Raw genomic sequence first — 16,018 nt, 5'->3', positions numbered from 1 at the left:
TTTAAATAATACATAACAATATATTATCTTTGAAAAATTGCTTTCCCCCACCCCTGGTCTCATTTCATGAAATTTTATCCATCTTTACATGCAATTTCAATATCAGTATCCTTGTCATCACTCTATCCTTTTTGGATTATCTAGCACAGTTAGCCATATTATGTTATCTGCTCTTCCATCTAAGCTATTTGAAATGCAGCATTTTTTGAATATGCATATGCTGCTTCATTAGAAATTTTTATTCCGAGCAACACTCATTCATACAACATAAAACCAGTTGGTTTTTTCTTTTCTAGTGTCTGTGTTTGTGAACTCTATGCTGTCTTCATCTGCTGGATATTTTTATTGACAAAGCGTTTATCACCTTTTTTTCTGAAGACTTTTTCATTTTTGTTATTATTATGAGAAAAATGTAACAAACATCCATATATAACAATTATTAACATTTTGTAAAATTTGCTACATCTATTTTTTTCTGATATATTTTAATGCATATGCAAACATTATATCTCACCTCTGTTTCTATGTACAACTCCAAATTAGTCTTTTTTTTAAAAGATTTTATTTGTTTTTAGAGAAAGGGGAATAGAGAGAGAAAGAGAAGGAGACAAACTTCAATGTGTGGTTGTTTCTCACGCACCCCCAACCGGGGGGACCTGGTCTGCAACCCAGGCGTGTCTCCTGGCGGGGAATTAAATCAGCAACCCTGTGGTTTGCAGTCTGGAGTTCAGTCCACTAAGCCACCCCAGCCAGGGTCCAAATAAATCTCATACAATGTTAATATTATTATCACACTTAACAAAATTAATAATTACTGTGCTCTAATAGTAATCCTTGTTAAGATTTCCTCAGTTGTCTTTTATAACTATTTGTTCAAATCAGGATCCAATCAAATATCCTTTTTTTTAGTTGTTATAACTCTTAATCCTCCTTCAGTCAGAATTTGAACACAGTATTATGCTTAAGGTTTGTAACATTCAAAACTTTCCAATAATAGAATGTTTGCTGGAGGAATTAGTGAGTTACTTGTTGTGTAGTAAGTGCGGTGGTATAGTAGGCTGAACTGACTCTGGTCTCTGTAATATCCAATCCAGGGAATACTTTTCTTCACATTATTTAACTACTTTGTGGCAGTGTACACTTTTCTTCCCATTATTTGGCCACTTTGTGACATTTGAGATATTGTTTTCACATTTGGTTTGTGTGACATACTTTCTCTTCCTTTATTCTTACCTCTGTTGCTTCTTTTCTGTCCTGTGTTTGTTGGTGCTCCCTTGGCTTTTTATTTTTTTAAAATTTTATTTGTTTAATTTTGGTGGGGAGGGGTGGGCAGGGGGAGAGAGAGAGAGAGAGAAAGAGAATGAGAGAATGAGAGAATATCGAACCCAAAACCCTGGCCTGTTGGGACAATGCTCCAGCCAACTGAGATGCCTGGCCAAAGCTTTGTTGGCCTCTTATCTGATCTCACCTAAGGGTATAATGAAGAAGACTGGGCTTTGGCATATAGTAACATCTCAGTAAATATTACGTATTACTCATATTCTCTACTTTGGGAAACTCTTTAGAATATGTATAAATGCTAATGACTTTCCAGTCTGCATCTCCAGTCTAGTCCTCCCTCCTGAGCTTCAGTGTGGTGTTTCCTAACTGCTTCCTACAGATTGTCACACTTTTTCCTTCAGACTCCTCAAACTCAGAAGATTAGCAAAGAATTTACATCTCTTCACAAATCTTTTCCTTTTGGTGACTACCGAGTCATTTCCCCAATCACCCAAAACAGGAGCATGGGAAAGATTCTAGTTAAACTGAGAGTCATCTTAGGTACTTTTTGTACCTACTACATCGATTTGCTCATCTATTTAAAGTCACTTATGTCCTTTCCTACTTCTCTGTCCTTACTGCCAATCTTAATTAAGCCCTCCTTAACTTCTTTAATTTCAAAAAAAAGATTTTATTTATTTTTATTTTTAGAGAGAAGGGAAGGGAAGAAGAGAGGGAGAGAAATATCAATGTGTGGTTGCCTTTCATGTGCCCCCTACCAGGGACCTGGTCTGCCACCTAGGCATGTGCCCTGATTGGGAATCAAACCAGCAACCCTTTGGTTTGCAGGCTGGCACACTGTCCACTGAGCCACACCAGCCAAGGCAAGTCCTCCTTACTTCTAGTCTGTCACTAGCAGTTATCACACCAAATTGTACTCATAGATGTATATGTCTTCCCTGTGAGATTTATTGAGCTCCTGGAGGATGTAGTCATTTTTCATTCAGTTTTCTATGTCCTCCCAGAGAGGCAGTACTGTATTAGTATAGTGACTAAGAATACAGTGACTGGATTTGAATACTGGCTCTAGCACTTGGGGGCTGAGAGAGCTTAGACAAATTAACTAATTGCTTCAGGCTTTTTCTCACATTTGTAAAACATATAGTATTCTATATTATAGGGCTTTTATGAATATTAAATATAAAGCATTGGAAAACTGTGTGGATTATATAGTAAATGCTTAGTAAACAAAGCACCTATCATAATGCCTTGTACCTAGGGGGAACCCAATTAACATTTGAGTCCATTAATAGAAGGGATTTCTGAATTGGCCAAAAGACTGGACTAGTTCACCTCCAAATGCCTTTACAGCTTTCAGCCTAAGTTTGCTTTATGTCATGATCTAGGGCCTGGTAGACTGTAGTTGTAACAGGAAATAGAAGATTCTTATCTGAAAGAGAGAATAGTTTTAAGAACTGGCTTTTGATCTATCTGTCACTAATACATGCCATCCATGGCTAATTAAATAAGGATGCCGGTTTTTATGTTAGATTGCCTTTGGTTTAAATGGAAACTGCAACTCACTACTTCACAGCAGGATGACAAGTTCAGTAGTATTGTTTTTATTTTTTAATTAGGCAGTCATTCTGATATGTGTTGGTCTGTAGAAGGGTAGCAGCTGAACAGATCTGTTATGTAGATTTGCCATGTGTTTGGCCTTGATATACATAGTTAATGTACTTGTCAGTATTCCTGTTCTGGAAAATGGCCAGTTTTCTGGGCTATATCTTATCCACAACAAATCCTTGTTTAATTTTGAATTAGGGACTTTTTATGATTATAGAAAGAAAACAAAATATGATTAGGCTCTCATATTTGCATTCTTTTTATACTCATTATACCCAGGGTGTAAAAGTCCACTGAATTCTCAGAAATCCTTTTTACTCACTTTGTGGAACTTCATTACCAACTTTGTGCACACATGATTCCATATTTGGATGGGTATTAAAGATGTTTGGTTGCTGGCTGATACTTTGCCATATCCTGCTACATGTTGGTGCATTGCGGAATTTTATTTGCATCTACACTATGAAGCTTCATCTACTTTGTTCCTGTGAAATGAAAAAGTAAGAAACAACAAATACTGTACATTAGAATGGAAAAGAAGAAATGATTGGGAGTTGGCATATCTGCCCTGTCAGCTTGGCATCCATTCTTTAGACAGTCTGTTTAAACCAATATTAATTTTTATGTCTATAAAATGTTATTGAATGACTGAAGGCTTTTTGCTCCAGAGGCTGGTGGAGTTGTCATCTGTATACTCTTTAGTATGCTGTTAGGTAGGGTGGGGAATAATAATAGCACTCTAATTAGCTAATATATGTTATTTTTTTTCCACAGAAATTTAGTTGTGTTTTTGGAGGAGACATCCATAGTGGGAAGTGTTTTGATTTAAAACTCCTGGCTTTGAATCCTGAGTCTGTTAGTTATTTGAATTTGGGCAAGTCTTTTAATCTCTCAGTGTCTTTATTTTTTCCTCTTTCAATTGTAGATGATTGCCCTGGCAAGGTAGTTCAGTTGGTAGAGCATTGTCCCAATGTGGTAAGGTTGTGGGTTTGATCCCTGCTTAGGGCACATGCAAGAAGCAACCAATGAATGCATAAATAAGTGGAACAACAAATTGATGTCCACCCCACCCCCGACTTCCTCTAAAATCAATAAACATATACTCAGGTGGGGACAAAAAAAAAATAAATTGGAGATGATAATTTGTACCTTGTAGGAATGTCATAAAGATTAGAGAAAGCATATATAAAACACTTGGTAGAATGCATGGCGCATAGTAAATGGTGACTGCAGTTACTATGTCAAGAAATATATCAGATGGGAGTCTAACTGGGAATTCTAAAAAAAGGTTCCTTGATTTCCTGGAAAATAATTTGTAGAATTTCTCCTTGAAAAGGTAAAATATAACACTGGGTATAGGATAAGTCACTGACTTTTTTATTGATAGCTTTCAAATTCCTTTCCTCATTCAATACTTTTAATTGTATCTTCTTTGCGAAAAAGAAATCAGTTCCAATATAAGTGAAATTACCCTTTGAAAAGACAAACCTGCCTGTGTAGAAAAAGAAAATAGTTTTGAACTTCCAGGTTTATAAATATTGAAATTGAGAACACAATTACTAAAAAAATGCTTTGTGTCCTGGTAAACAATGTAATTTTGGGATTTTTTTTTTTAATTCTCACCAGAGGCCATTTTTTTCATTGTTTTTAGAGAGAGAAGAAGGGAGACAGAGAGAAACATTGACCAGTCACCTTCTAGCACACACCTTGACCAGAGACTGAACCTGCAACCTGGGCATGTGCCCTGCCTGGGAATCGACCCTGTGACCCTTGGGTCCATGAAACAGTGCTCTAACGAACTGAGCTGCACTGTTCAGGGCAGTTTTGGCATTTTTGAAAGACTGCTAAAGGCTCTTTCCTATGTTATGAACAAAACTGTTTAAATTTTTCTAACCAGTTTTTTTTTCAAAGGAGCACTATTGGCATTTAGGGCAGGACAATTCTTTCTTGTCCAGGACTGTTCTAAGCATTGGAGGACATTTAACCTCCCTGGCACCTTTCCACTAAAATGCCAAAAGTGCCCACCCCACACTCCTACCATTATAGCAATAGCTCCTTCCTGACAAGGACCTCCCTGCCCCATAAATTTTCACATGAGAACCACCACGACACTAACTGAAATATTTTTTAGTGAAGCATATCATAATATCATCAGTTCTCATTTATGAATTACAGGTTTTTACAAACAAAATTTATTATTCTTGATCAACAAAGTGTAGTTTATTGAATCAAGTAGCCTCTTCAGAGGGAAACCTGAATTTTTTTAAATTATTATGTTTTTCTAGTAAATATGATAGTAATTGTTGTTGTCTCTGTTCCCCCAAAAATGTATACTTCAAGGGGCACTTTAAGGTAATAAATATTCAATAAATAAGACCAAGAGAAGTAGTCCAGATGCTGAAAACATTATAAAATCTCACACATTTTAATGAATCTATTTTCTGATTATAAAATTGATCATTTTCAGATTTAAAAATAGGATGTGATGTCCTGGCTGGGAAGCTCACTTGGTTAGAGCATTGTCCTGATATGCCAAGGTTGCAGGTTTGATTCTCTGTCAGGGCACATGCAAGAATCAGCTAATGAATGGATAAATAAATGCACATTGCTCTTTCTCTTTCTTTCTCCTCTCACTCCCCGCCCTTCCTCTCTCTCTAAAATTAATGAGTAAATAAAAATAGGGTGTGGTTTTAGAGTGTTCCTATACACATCTTTGCTGCCTTTTATAACTAATTAAAATTTGTTGATTTCATTTAAAATGTGGTCTTTTAGTATGCTGGCCAAAGGAACAGAAGGCATAGTTTGAAGTTTTCCCATGCTTAGCTTTTCTACAAAATAGAATAATAAATTTCTTACTCCTATGAGGAGATTGCACTTTTTACCACTCATTTCAACTATTTAGTAACTACTATTACTTTAGCTTGTAATAGGTGCTCTACAGCTAAATATCAATCAGTGTTTGTCATGAATGCTTTCACATTTTAAATTTGTGGATTAGGCTATCCAAAAATACTCCCATGAAGTTAAAAACTCAAGGCTTTTGGGTTTTAGCCTAATATGTAAATACTTGGATCAAAAACTGTAATGGAACTGTTGAGAATAAAAGTTTGAGAATCTAGAGACTTGGCTTGCCATTGGGATACTATTTATTTGCCAGGTTCTTTTTAGTTTTCTTGGCCTAAGCATATTGCATGGCTGTTATATTGACAATAAATTAAAAAGATATACAGAAAAGAGTGCAAAATAATACCACTCAGAATTAACAAATATTAGTTAACAAAATTAGTGAGCACCTGGCCAGTGTAGCTCAGTTGGTTGGAGTGTTGTCCTGTGGACTGAAAGGTTGTGGGTTGGATTTCTGGTCAGGGCACATACTTGGTGTGCAGTTTGATCCCCCATCAGAGCACATACAATCCCTGGTATAGGTTGTGTGTGGGATGTGGCAGATCAATGCTTCTTTCATGCATCCCTTCTTCTCTCCCTTCTTCCTCTCTCTCTAAAAGCAATGAAAAAATGTCCTCGAGTGAGAATAAAAAAAGAAAAAAATAGTGAATTTATCATTTTGTGTTGTTTGCTCTAGGTTTTTTTTGTTTGTATGTTTTGGTTTTTTTTTAGTAAAAGGAACCAAAATATTAGTGCTATAGGGGAAGTCTCCTTTGTTTCCCTTCCTTATCTCATTTCTCTTTTAACCCACCAAGGCAACTACTGCTATGAATTTACTGTCTGTTTTTCTAATTCATGTTTTTAGACATACAATTGTTGTAAGGGTTACATAAATTAATACATATGTTATAATGTAGGTACTTTTTTAATTTCCATTTTACAGATGGGGAACTGGAGATGTAGGGAGGTTTTAAAATAACTTGACCGGGTTCATATAGCTACAAGTTATATAGAGAGAGCAAGTATTTGAACCCAGATTGTTCTAAAGACTATTTCTTGAATTAATATGCTATCCTGCCTCTCTATAATATATATTATTTTGTATTTTTTGAAAGATTTTTATTCATTTAAAAATTTTATTTCCAGAGGTTTAAATATTTTATTGTTCTAGTACAGTTGCTCCAATTTCCCCCCTTTGCTCTCCTCCACCAAGTCTACCCCCCGCTGCCACAGTCAGTCCCCACACTGTTGTCCATGTCCATGGGTCATTCATACATATTCTTTGACTAGTTCCTTCCCCTTCGTTTCACCATTACCCCTCACCCTTCTGCCCTCTGCTTGCTGTCAGACTGTTCCATGTTTCTGTGCCTCTGGTTCTATTGTGCTCATAAGTTTGTTTTTGTTCATTAGGTTCCTCTTATAGGTGAGATCATATGATATTTGTCTTTCATCAACTGGCTTATTTCACTTAACATAATATTCTCCAGTTCCATCCATGCTGTCGCAAAAGGTAGGAGTTCCTTTTTTCTTTCTGCTGCATAGTACTCCATTGTGTATATGTACCACAGTTTTTTGATCTACTCTTTTACTGATGGGCCCTTAGGCTGTTTCCAGCACTTGGCTATTGTAAATAACTAGAGGGGAAGAGAGGGAAAAAGAGAGAGAAAGAAATATTGATGTGCAAGACATACATTTTGGTTGTCTTTTGCATGCCCCAGCTGGGGACCTAACCTGCAACACAGGCATGTGTCCTGACTGGGAATCGAGCTGATGACCTTTTGGTTCACAGGCCAGCACTCAGTCCACTGAGCCACACCAGCCAGGACTGTTTTGTATGTTTTCAAAAAAATACACTTTTTATTTTATTTGATAGTTTTTAAAAAAGATTTTATTTATTTACTTTCAGAGAGAGGAGAAGAGGGGAGAAAGGGAGAGAAACATCAGTGTGTAAGAGATACATTGATCAGCTGCCTCTCACACACCCCCAACTGGTGACCTGGCCTGCAGCTCAGTATGTGCCCTGACTGGGAATTGATCTGGTGACTTCTCTGTTTGAAGGCTGGTGCTCAATCCACTGAGCCACACCGACCAGGGCACTTTTTATTAAATGATAGCATGTTGTAGGGATGGTCCTGCAGGTTTCTTATTTTCTTATTTTTTATTTTTATTTTTTTAAAACAGATTGCATTTTTTTATTTTTAGATGGAGGAAAAGGGAGAGAGAAAGAGGGGCAGAGAAACATCAATGTGTGGTTGCCCCTACTGGGGGCCTGGCCCGCAAGCCAGGGATGTGACCTGACTGGGAATTGAACCAGTGATCCTTTGGTTCCCAGGCCAGTGCTCAATCCACTGAACCACACAGCCAGGGCTTTTTTAAAAAAAATTTAAATATATTTTTATAAGATTTTATTTATTTATTTTTAGAGAGAGGGGAAGGGAGGGAGAAAGAGGGGCAGAGAAACATCAATGTGGTTGCTTCTTGTGCGCACCCTACAAGGGACCTGGCCCGCAACCCAGGCATATGCCCTGAACTGGGAATCAAACTGGCGACTCTTTGGTTCACAGGCCAGCATTCAGTCCACTGAGACACACCAGCCAGGGCAGGTGTTTAAAATTTTAATGATATTACTAGGTGCAATTGCTTCTTTTCCCTCCTCAATAGGCTTTTTTAAAAAATTATATTTTATTGATTATGCTTTTTCAGTTGTCCTGATTTTTCCCCTTTTGCCCCCCTCCACCCAGCATGCCCCATTCCCTCAATCAGTCCCCCTTCCCTTGTTCATGCCCATGGGTCATGCGTATAAAAGTTCTTTGGCTACTACATTTCCTATACTGTACTTGACATCCCCATGGCTATTCTGTAAATACTTATTTGTACTTCTTAATCCCCTCACTTCTCACCCTTTCTCCCATACCCCACCTCACATCTCTGTATCTTTAGTAAAAGGCGAAAGATTTATACGATCTGAAGAGAAACCAGAGTATACATCTCTATATCTTTAACTGTTGGCATTTTAATAACGATGTATGTTGGAGTGGGCCTCCTTGCATCTACCTTGTTTGGATTCTTTGTGCTTCCTGGACTTGCATGTCTATTTCCTTCACCAAATTAGGGAAGGTTTCTTTCATTATTTCTTTAAATAGATATCCATGTTTTTGCTTTTTCTCTTCCTCTTCTGGCATCCCTGTGAAGTGAATGCTGGATTGCTTAAAGTTGTCCCACAGGCTGCTTACACTATCCTTGTTGTTTTTGCTTCTCTTTTCATCTTCTTGTTCTGATTGGTTGTTTTTTTGCTTCCTTATGTTCCCAATCATTGATTTGATTTTTGGCTTCATCCACTCTACTGTTGTTTCCCTGTAAATTGTTCTTTATTGCAATTAGTGTATCCCTCATTTCTGACTGGATCTTTTTTATGCTGTTAAGGTCCTCACTAAGTTCCTTGAGCAACCAGTGTTTTGAACTCTGCATCTGATAGATTATTTATCTCCATTTCATTTCGCTCTTTTTCTGGAGTTTTGATCTGTTTTTCACTTGGGCCATGTTTTTTTTTTTTTTTTTATCTCCTCGTTTTGGCAGCCTCCCTGTGTTTGTTTCTATGTATTAGGTAGAGCTACTTTGACTCGTCTTGTTAGTGTGGCCTACTGTAGTAGGTGTCCCGTTGGGTCCAGCGGCACAGTCTTCCGTATCACTCAAGGCGGGTATGCGAGGTACACTGTCCTCTTGTAGTTGAGCCTTGGTCACAGTTGGCAGATCAATGGGAGGGATTTACCCAGGCCAGTCAGCTGCAAGGATTGGCTATGACCATAGACCTCCAACCTCCACCTTCTGTGGAGGATCATCTGTGCAGGGGCAGGGTGGTGGTGCTCTGAAGTGGTCTGTATCTGTCCACTGGGTGTGCTGGCTCTTGTGTTTCCTGGGTGTTGCGGGCCAAGAACAGCTCCCACCTGTGTTTTGCCTGGGGCCACCTTGCCGGAGTTATAAAGCAATCTGAGATAGCTGCTACTTGTGCTGGGCTTGGAGATTTCCAGGCGAAGTCAAGCCATGAATCTAGGCTGCTAGTTCTTGGCCTGGGGCTCACTGAGGCTTGTTGCTACTTGTTTAAGAGGATTTAGGAAGTTGTGAAGCATGAGCCAAGATGAGCCATTTTTATGGAAAAGCCTCCTGGGCGGGCTGGTAAACTGGGTGGGGCAGAGTCTCTGGGGATTTCCAAATCAGGGTCAAACTGTTAGTTAGCCAGGTTGATGGAATCTTAGATACTTAGATACAGCACTAGCTTGCTGGATCTGTGGGGTGAGGGCCCAGAAAAGGGACAATGGCTTCTGCTGGCCTTAATGACAGACACCTCAGCCTCTTGTCAAGCTACCACCCCAGCGCTGGAGCCCAAAGGAAGTAATTCTGGGGCAGTGAGTCCGTGTGTGGGTTCTTCAAGAGAAACTGCTTGGGGCTCCAGCAGTTTCTTCCACCAACTCAATCCCTGCTGGTTTTTGCAGCCAGAAGTTGTGGGGACTTATCTTCTTGGCACTGGAACCCTGGGCTGGGGGTCCTGGTATGGGGCTGGGGCACCTCACTACCGAGATACCCCTCCTGAATTTTTATCCACCACATATGGATGTATGACCAGCCTGTTCTGTGTCTGCACCCCTTGTACCAGTCTGGATAGATGTGTTTTCTTTAATTCTGTAGTTGTCAGACTTCCATTCAACTCCCTTTCTGTTGGTTCTGAGGGATGGTTGTTCTGTATTTCAGTTGTAATGTTGCTGTGGTTGTGCAAAGAGGCAAGCCATGTCTGCCTATGTTGCCATCTTAGCTGGAAGTCCTTAATACACTTTAAAAATACATCCGCATTGCTAGATATAGTTATTCATTGTAAGTACTGTTTATTTCATTGAAAAAATATGCTACAATTTATCTATTGTACCTACTAACTTTTCTTTTTCCCCTTCTTATTACGTACAATGCTAAAATGAAATGAATAGACTTGTTCAGGTCTCCTATACTTATGTGCAAGAGTTTCTGCAAGCATATACCTTCTAAAAAGTACTTTGTCCCTCTTGAAAAGTGCTGCTATCTAAGATACAAAGCTAGTTGTTTTTAAAAATAAAAATACTCCAAGTTTCAGTCTTTTGTGCTGTTGTGAAACTTGTCACAGGCTCTCCCTAAGTCAGCTCAGTTGGAATTAGCAGTTCCTTACTTCCTTTCACCTGGTTGAGGAAGTAAAGCCAATTTATTGAGCTGCAATGAACAATTCTGTCTTCCAGGCTTTAGTACATAGACTATAGAAAAGGAATCTGTCAGCCCCAGGGCAGATTCTATTGTTGAGGTCTCTGTGGACGTTAACAATGTATTTCATTCAAAATGAAACATTTAAAAAAAAAGAAAAAGGAGATGGGAAGCCTATCAAATTGTTTAATTAATTTAGTAGGCAATTATGTTTTATATATTGTTTTAACTTCAATATCTTGTATTTTATTTGTCTAAAGTTAAGCTTCTTTTTCCTTCTTTACTACGTCTGTCTAAATTACAATTAGCTTGGCCTTCCTCTGCACTCAAATTCTGGTCCTTTCTACCCAGATGACTAGCTTCTCTCTTTACAACTTTCATAGTAGAAAAACACTGAACTAAGAAATACTGATATGAGAAAAGTTTGAGTTTTGGTGCTGAATGGACCTTGGTTCCAGTTCTCATTCTGCCAGCTGTATATCCTTAGGCAACATACTTAACCTCCTGAGCCTACATTTCTGTTTCTGTAATACGGGGATCACCCTTTGGTGGTATATTTTGAAGAATAAATGAGAAAATGCCTGTGAAATCCCCCTTTCTTTTTTTAAAAAAAGGAAAAGAACAAAAAGCTGTTACTATTTCCCTTCCCGTCTGTAGAGGATCTTCAACTCTTAGTGTACATAAGAGTGACTGGGGGGGCTTGGTAAAATTTCCAAGTCTCCAAGAGATTCTGACTTAGGAGGTCAAGGATGAGACCCAAGAATCTGGGTTTTAAACAAGATCCTTGGGTAATTTTGAAGCGGATGATCAATAGAAACACTTTTAGAAATGTACAAACTTTGATTTTAAGTCTAGCTTTGTTAGTAAATAGTTTATAGTTATGGCCAAATTATTCCCACTTTCTGGGCCTTATGTTTATTCAAATATAAAATGAATGACTGCAATTTTATGGTCTCTACTGGCTATAAAACTAAAACAATTTAATTTATTAATTTACACAGAGAGAATGATTTGTTGTTCCATTTATTTACGCATTCATTGGCTGATTCTTATATGTGCCCTGACCAGAGATAGAACCTGCAACATTGGCATATTGGGATGATACTCTAACCAATGGAACTGCCTGGCCAGGATTTATAATCCTAAATTTTTGATCTAGTGATCTGTTGCCACTTTTGACAGAGGTTTAATAATGGTACTTAATGGTTTCATTCTTTGGGAACTAGGATTATTCTTCTGTTAAAGTTCTAATGAAACTAGCTTAAGCAAATATTTATTTTTGGAGACACAGAGATATCTCCATTTGAAAAATTATTTTAAGCCAGAATGCAATTGAGCCTTAAGCCAGGATGCAATTGGGCCTCAGGAATCAGGGACTAGTACACATTAGGAAAATCAAATTCTCTGTTCTTTTTTTTTCTTCTTTGCATCTTGGCTTCACTCTCTTGGCTTTTTCTGCCATATAGTCTGCATGGTAGAAAATGGCCATGGCCAATAGTCTGGAATCAACATGGCTCTTCCTTTTTAGAAAGCACTCAGACTGAGTCTGGAATATCTTAATTGCATCCAATTGCTAGGAAAGGAACTGTGATTGGTTCATACTGGGTAGAGTGGCACTGACTTCTGGCAATTGCTTGGGAGTCATGGTTGTATAGTAAACGATAGCCCTGGGAGCCTTTCCCTTATTCTCTCTAGGTGGAGGTGGTAAAGGTAGTCTGGGTTATGGATTTGCCACATTTATGAAAGCATTTCACTAACTGAAGAGTCACCTTGTTGTATTTTTTAAAAGGTTTTATTTATTTATTTTTAGAGAGAAGGGAAGAGAGGAAGAGAGGGAGAGAAACATCAATGTGAGAGAGAAACATTGATTGGTTGCCTCTACGCACCCAGTTGGAGATGTGGCCCGCAACCTAGGCAGTGCCCTGACTGGGAATCGACTGGCAACACCTTGGTTCACAAGCTGGTGCTCAATCCACAGAGCTACACCAGCCAGGGCATATTGTTGTATTTTGCATAAGACCCTGAAAATCGATTCTCATGGAAAAAAAATAGAAGTAGGGAGAGATAAGCTCAAAGAAAAAGTAGGCTTGAGTTTTTATTTTTACTTATGTACCAGATAGCGTAGAGCCTTCTACAGTGACTTCTGCTGGACTCTGCTATTTAATCAACACTGTGTGTTTAAGTTGATTTTGGATGTAGTTTTCTTCTTTTAAAATTACATAATTTTATAGTATAAAATCTTTGTCATCCTTATTTTATATATTTTGGACTTAATTTTTCAAATGAAGAGAAAATTATATGAGGCTATGCAAGGTATTAATAGGAGCACAGGCTTTTGAATCAACTGTCTTGCATTTTAACATCTTTTGGTGACTGCATGGTTACTTGAGTGCTCTGCAAAGTGAACATAATAATCCTTATATCATGAGTTATTTGAGAATCAAGTGACAGGACATTTTTGGCTTTTATACTGTGTTTCCCAGGTAGTAGGTACTCATTGAATGAGAGAGATTATTATTGTTACTTTGTTTTTTAGAATGTAATTGGTGATCTTCATTGTATTCAACTCTTGTTAAAGATTAACTATATCTTGAGCTTTAAATATATCAGCGTTTTTAGAAGGTAAAGGCATAAAGTATTTTTTAGATCTGAAAATTAGGAACTAAAATGTGAAAGAGGAAGTATTTTTATATTGGTAGTTCATTAGTTTTTATGTATGTTTGTATTTATTAATAGTTTTAATGAAATATCTTTTTGATCTCTTATTTAGTGTCAAACTGGAAGAGAAGTAAAGCTCAACAAAAATTTATCATGTGTGGAGTTCCTTTTTAAAAGAAGAAAAAAATAATCATTGCAACTATGGATCGGAGCAAACGGAATTCAATTGCAGGATTTCCTCCTCGTGTGGAGCGTCTTGAAGATTTTGGTGGAGGTGGTGGAAGTGATGGTAACATGACCCAGGTGGGAAGAGTTTGGCCATCTTCATATCGAGCTCTTATAAGTGCTTTTTCCAGACTGACACGTTTAGATGATTTCACCTGTGAAAAAATAGGCTCTGGCTTCTTCTCTGAAGTGTTCAAGGTGAGTGATGCCTCAGCTTTTCTCATGTGGTCTTAATGATGGTCAGCTTCACTGCAGAATTGATAGTTGTATTTAATTAGGACATATGCTTTGCCTAGTTGGTGTTGTGGATCTTGAGCAGTGTTCTAATCTAAATCATCTTCTCAAGCTATTTATTAACTTGTGAGATATCTTATTATTTTAACTATAAAATAATACATGTTGATCAAAAGTCCAAATAATATAGGGGTCTCTTCCCCTTCTATTTCTCCCCACTCAAATATATATCTCCAAAAATAAGCACTATTAACAATCCCTTTTCTGTACTTATGTATATGTTATAAACACATCTTATATACATATATAAAAATTTATATGTACATATAAGAAGATATACAGGGTCCAGCATGAATAACACCCCTTTTTTATTCTAAAATCATAAGCATGTAATTCTGTAACATAACAATATTACACTCAAGCACACCATATGACATTTTAGGTGAATTGTTCAAATTAAAACTTTAAATTATTATACCCATATTATTACCCTACCAACCACGCCCAAGCAGGCCTTACTTCTGCTGGACCCTGTATATGCACACATAGACACAGGCATACATACCCTCACATAGAGTTTTTGTTTGTTTACTTTTAATAAAATTGAGCCTTTAATTCTCTCAGGTAATCATATTTCCCTAGTTCATTTACTCTCCCAGAAAATTATTTCATAACTTTTTTCCTCTCATCAAACTCCCAGAACTTCTCTAGTCCTCATTCTCAGTGATGAGCTTGCTTCCTAATTGAATGAGAAAACTGAAGCAAGCTGAACAGAACTGCCACAGCCTCCCATCACCACATCTGGCTACTAAACCACATCTCTACCCACTTGGACTTTGTACCTGCCGCTACGGATGAATTATCCATGCTCCAATCTAAGCCATATATCTATATGTATGGTATATCCTGTTTTCATTTGACTACTCAAAGGCATTGCCTACAAAATTCTTCTGTTCCCTATATCATATTTCACTCTCTATTAAATTATTTCTATCAGCATGTAAACATTCTGTTATTTTTTTCACCTTAAAAAGATCTTTAAAACGGAGAAAATCATCCCTTGTTGCTACACTTCCTTGTGTCTTGTTCTCTTTTGGACCAAAACACCTCCACAGAGTTATCTCCACCCACGATTTCCTAATCCTTTTTTTCTGTTTTCTCTCATTTTTTAATATGGTAAAATATATATGACATAAATTTACCGTTTCAACCATGTGTACAGTTCAGTGGCATTAACTACATTTACAATGCTGTACAGAAATTTTTTTATCATCCCAAACAGAAATTTTTTACCCATTAAGCAATAACTCCCTATGTACCGCTACTCCCAGACCCTGTTAACTCTATTCTACTTTTTGCCTCTATGAAGTTGCCTGTTCTAGGTACTTCCTATTAGTGGAATCATACAGTATTTGTCTTTTTGTGTCTGGTTTATTTCACTTAGCAGGACGTCCTCAAATTTCATCCATGTAGTAGCATATACCAAAATTTCATTCCTTTTTATGGCTGAATAACATCCCATTGTATGTGTATACCATATTTTGGTTATCCATTCATCTGTTGATTGATAGTTGGATTGTTTCTACCTTTTGGTTATTGTGAATAATGCTGCTGTGAATTTTGGTGTACAAGTATCTGTTTGAGTCCCAGCTTTCAATTCTTTTGGGTATTTACCTGTAAGTGGAATTATTGGGTCATATAATAGTTCTGTGTATAACTTTAAAAAAATAATGGTAAAATACACATAACATAAAATGTACTGCCTTAATCATTTTTAAGTGTACAGTTAAGTAGTGTTAAGTATATTTGCATTATTGTGTAATGAATCTCTAGAACTTTTTCATCTTGCGAAACTGAAACTCTATACCCATTAAACAACAACTTCCCCTCTTTTTTCCTCCAGATCCTGGCA

At 37.4% G+C, this 16,018-nt stretch overlaps 1 protein-coding gene across 1 annotated transcript in view; it reads left to right on the top strand.

Annotated features, from left to right (window-relative positions):
* Window positions 1-16,018, top strand: part of TESK2 (testis associated actin remodelling kinase 2) — a 124,388-nt gene that overhangs the window by 9,959 nt on the left and 98,411 nt on the right. The window contains exon 2 of the mRNA XM_054572130.1: window positions 13,760-14,070. Within this exon, the coding sequence (XP_054428105.1) occupies window positions 13,849-14,070 (222 nt within the window). The 5' untranslated portion in view covers window positions 13,760-13,848. The remainder of the gene's footprint in view (window positions 1-13,759; window positions 14,071-16,018) is intronic.

This window comes from Pteronotus mesoamericanus, unplaced genomic scaffold (genome assembly GCF_021234165.1).
Source record: "Pteronotus mesoamericanus isolate MK-2021 breed Mesoamerican mustached bat unplaced genomic scaffold, CSHL_Meso_final contig_221, whole genome shotgun sequence".
Taxonomy (NCBI): Eukaryota; Metazoa; Chordata; class Mammalia; order Chiroptera; family Mormoopidae; genus Pteronotus; species Pteronotus mesoamericanus.
The sequence above is the reverse complement of the archived record's forward strand: the minus strand, read 5'-3'. Positions and strand labels throughout refer to the sequence as shown.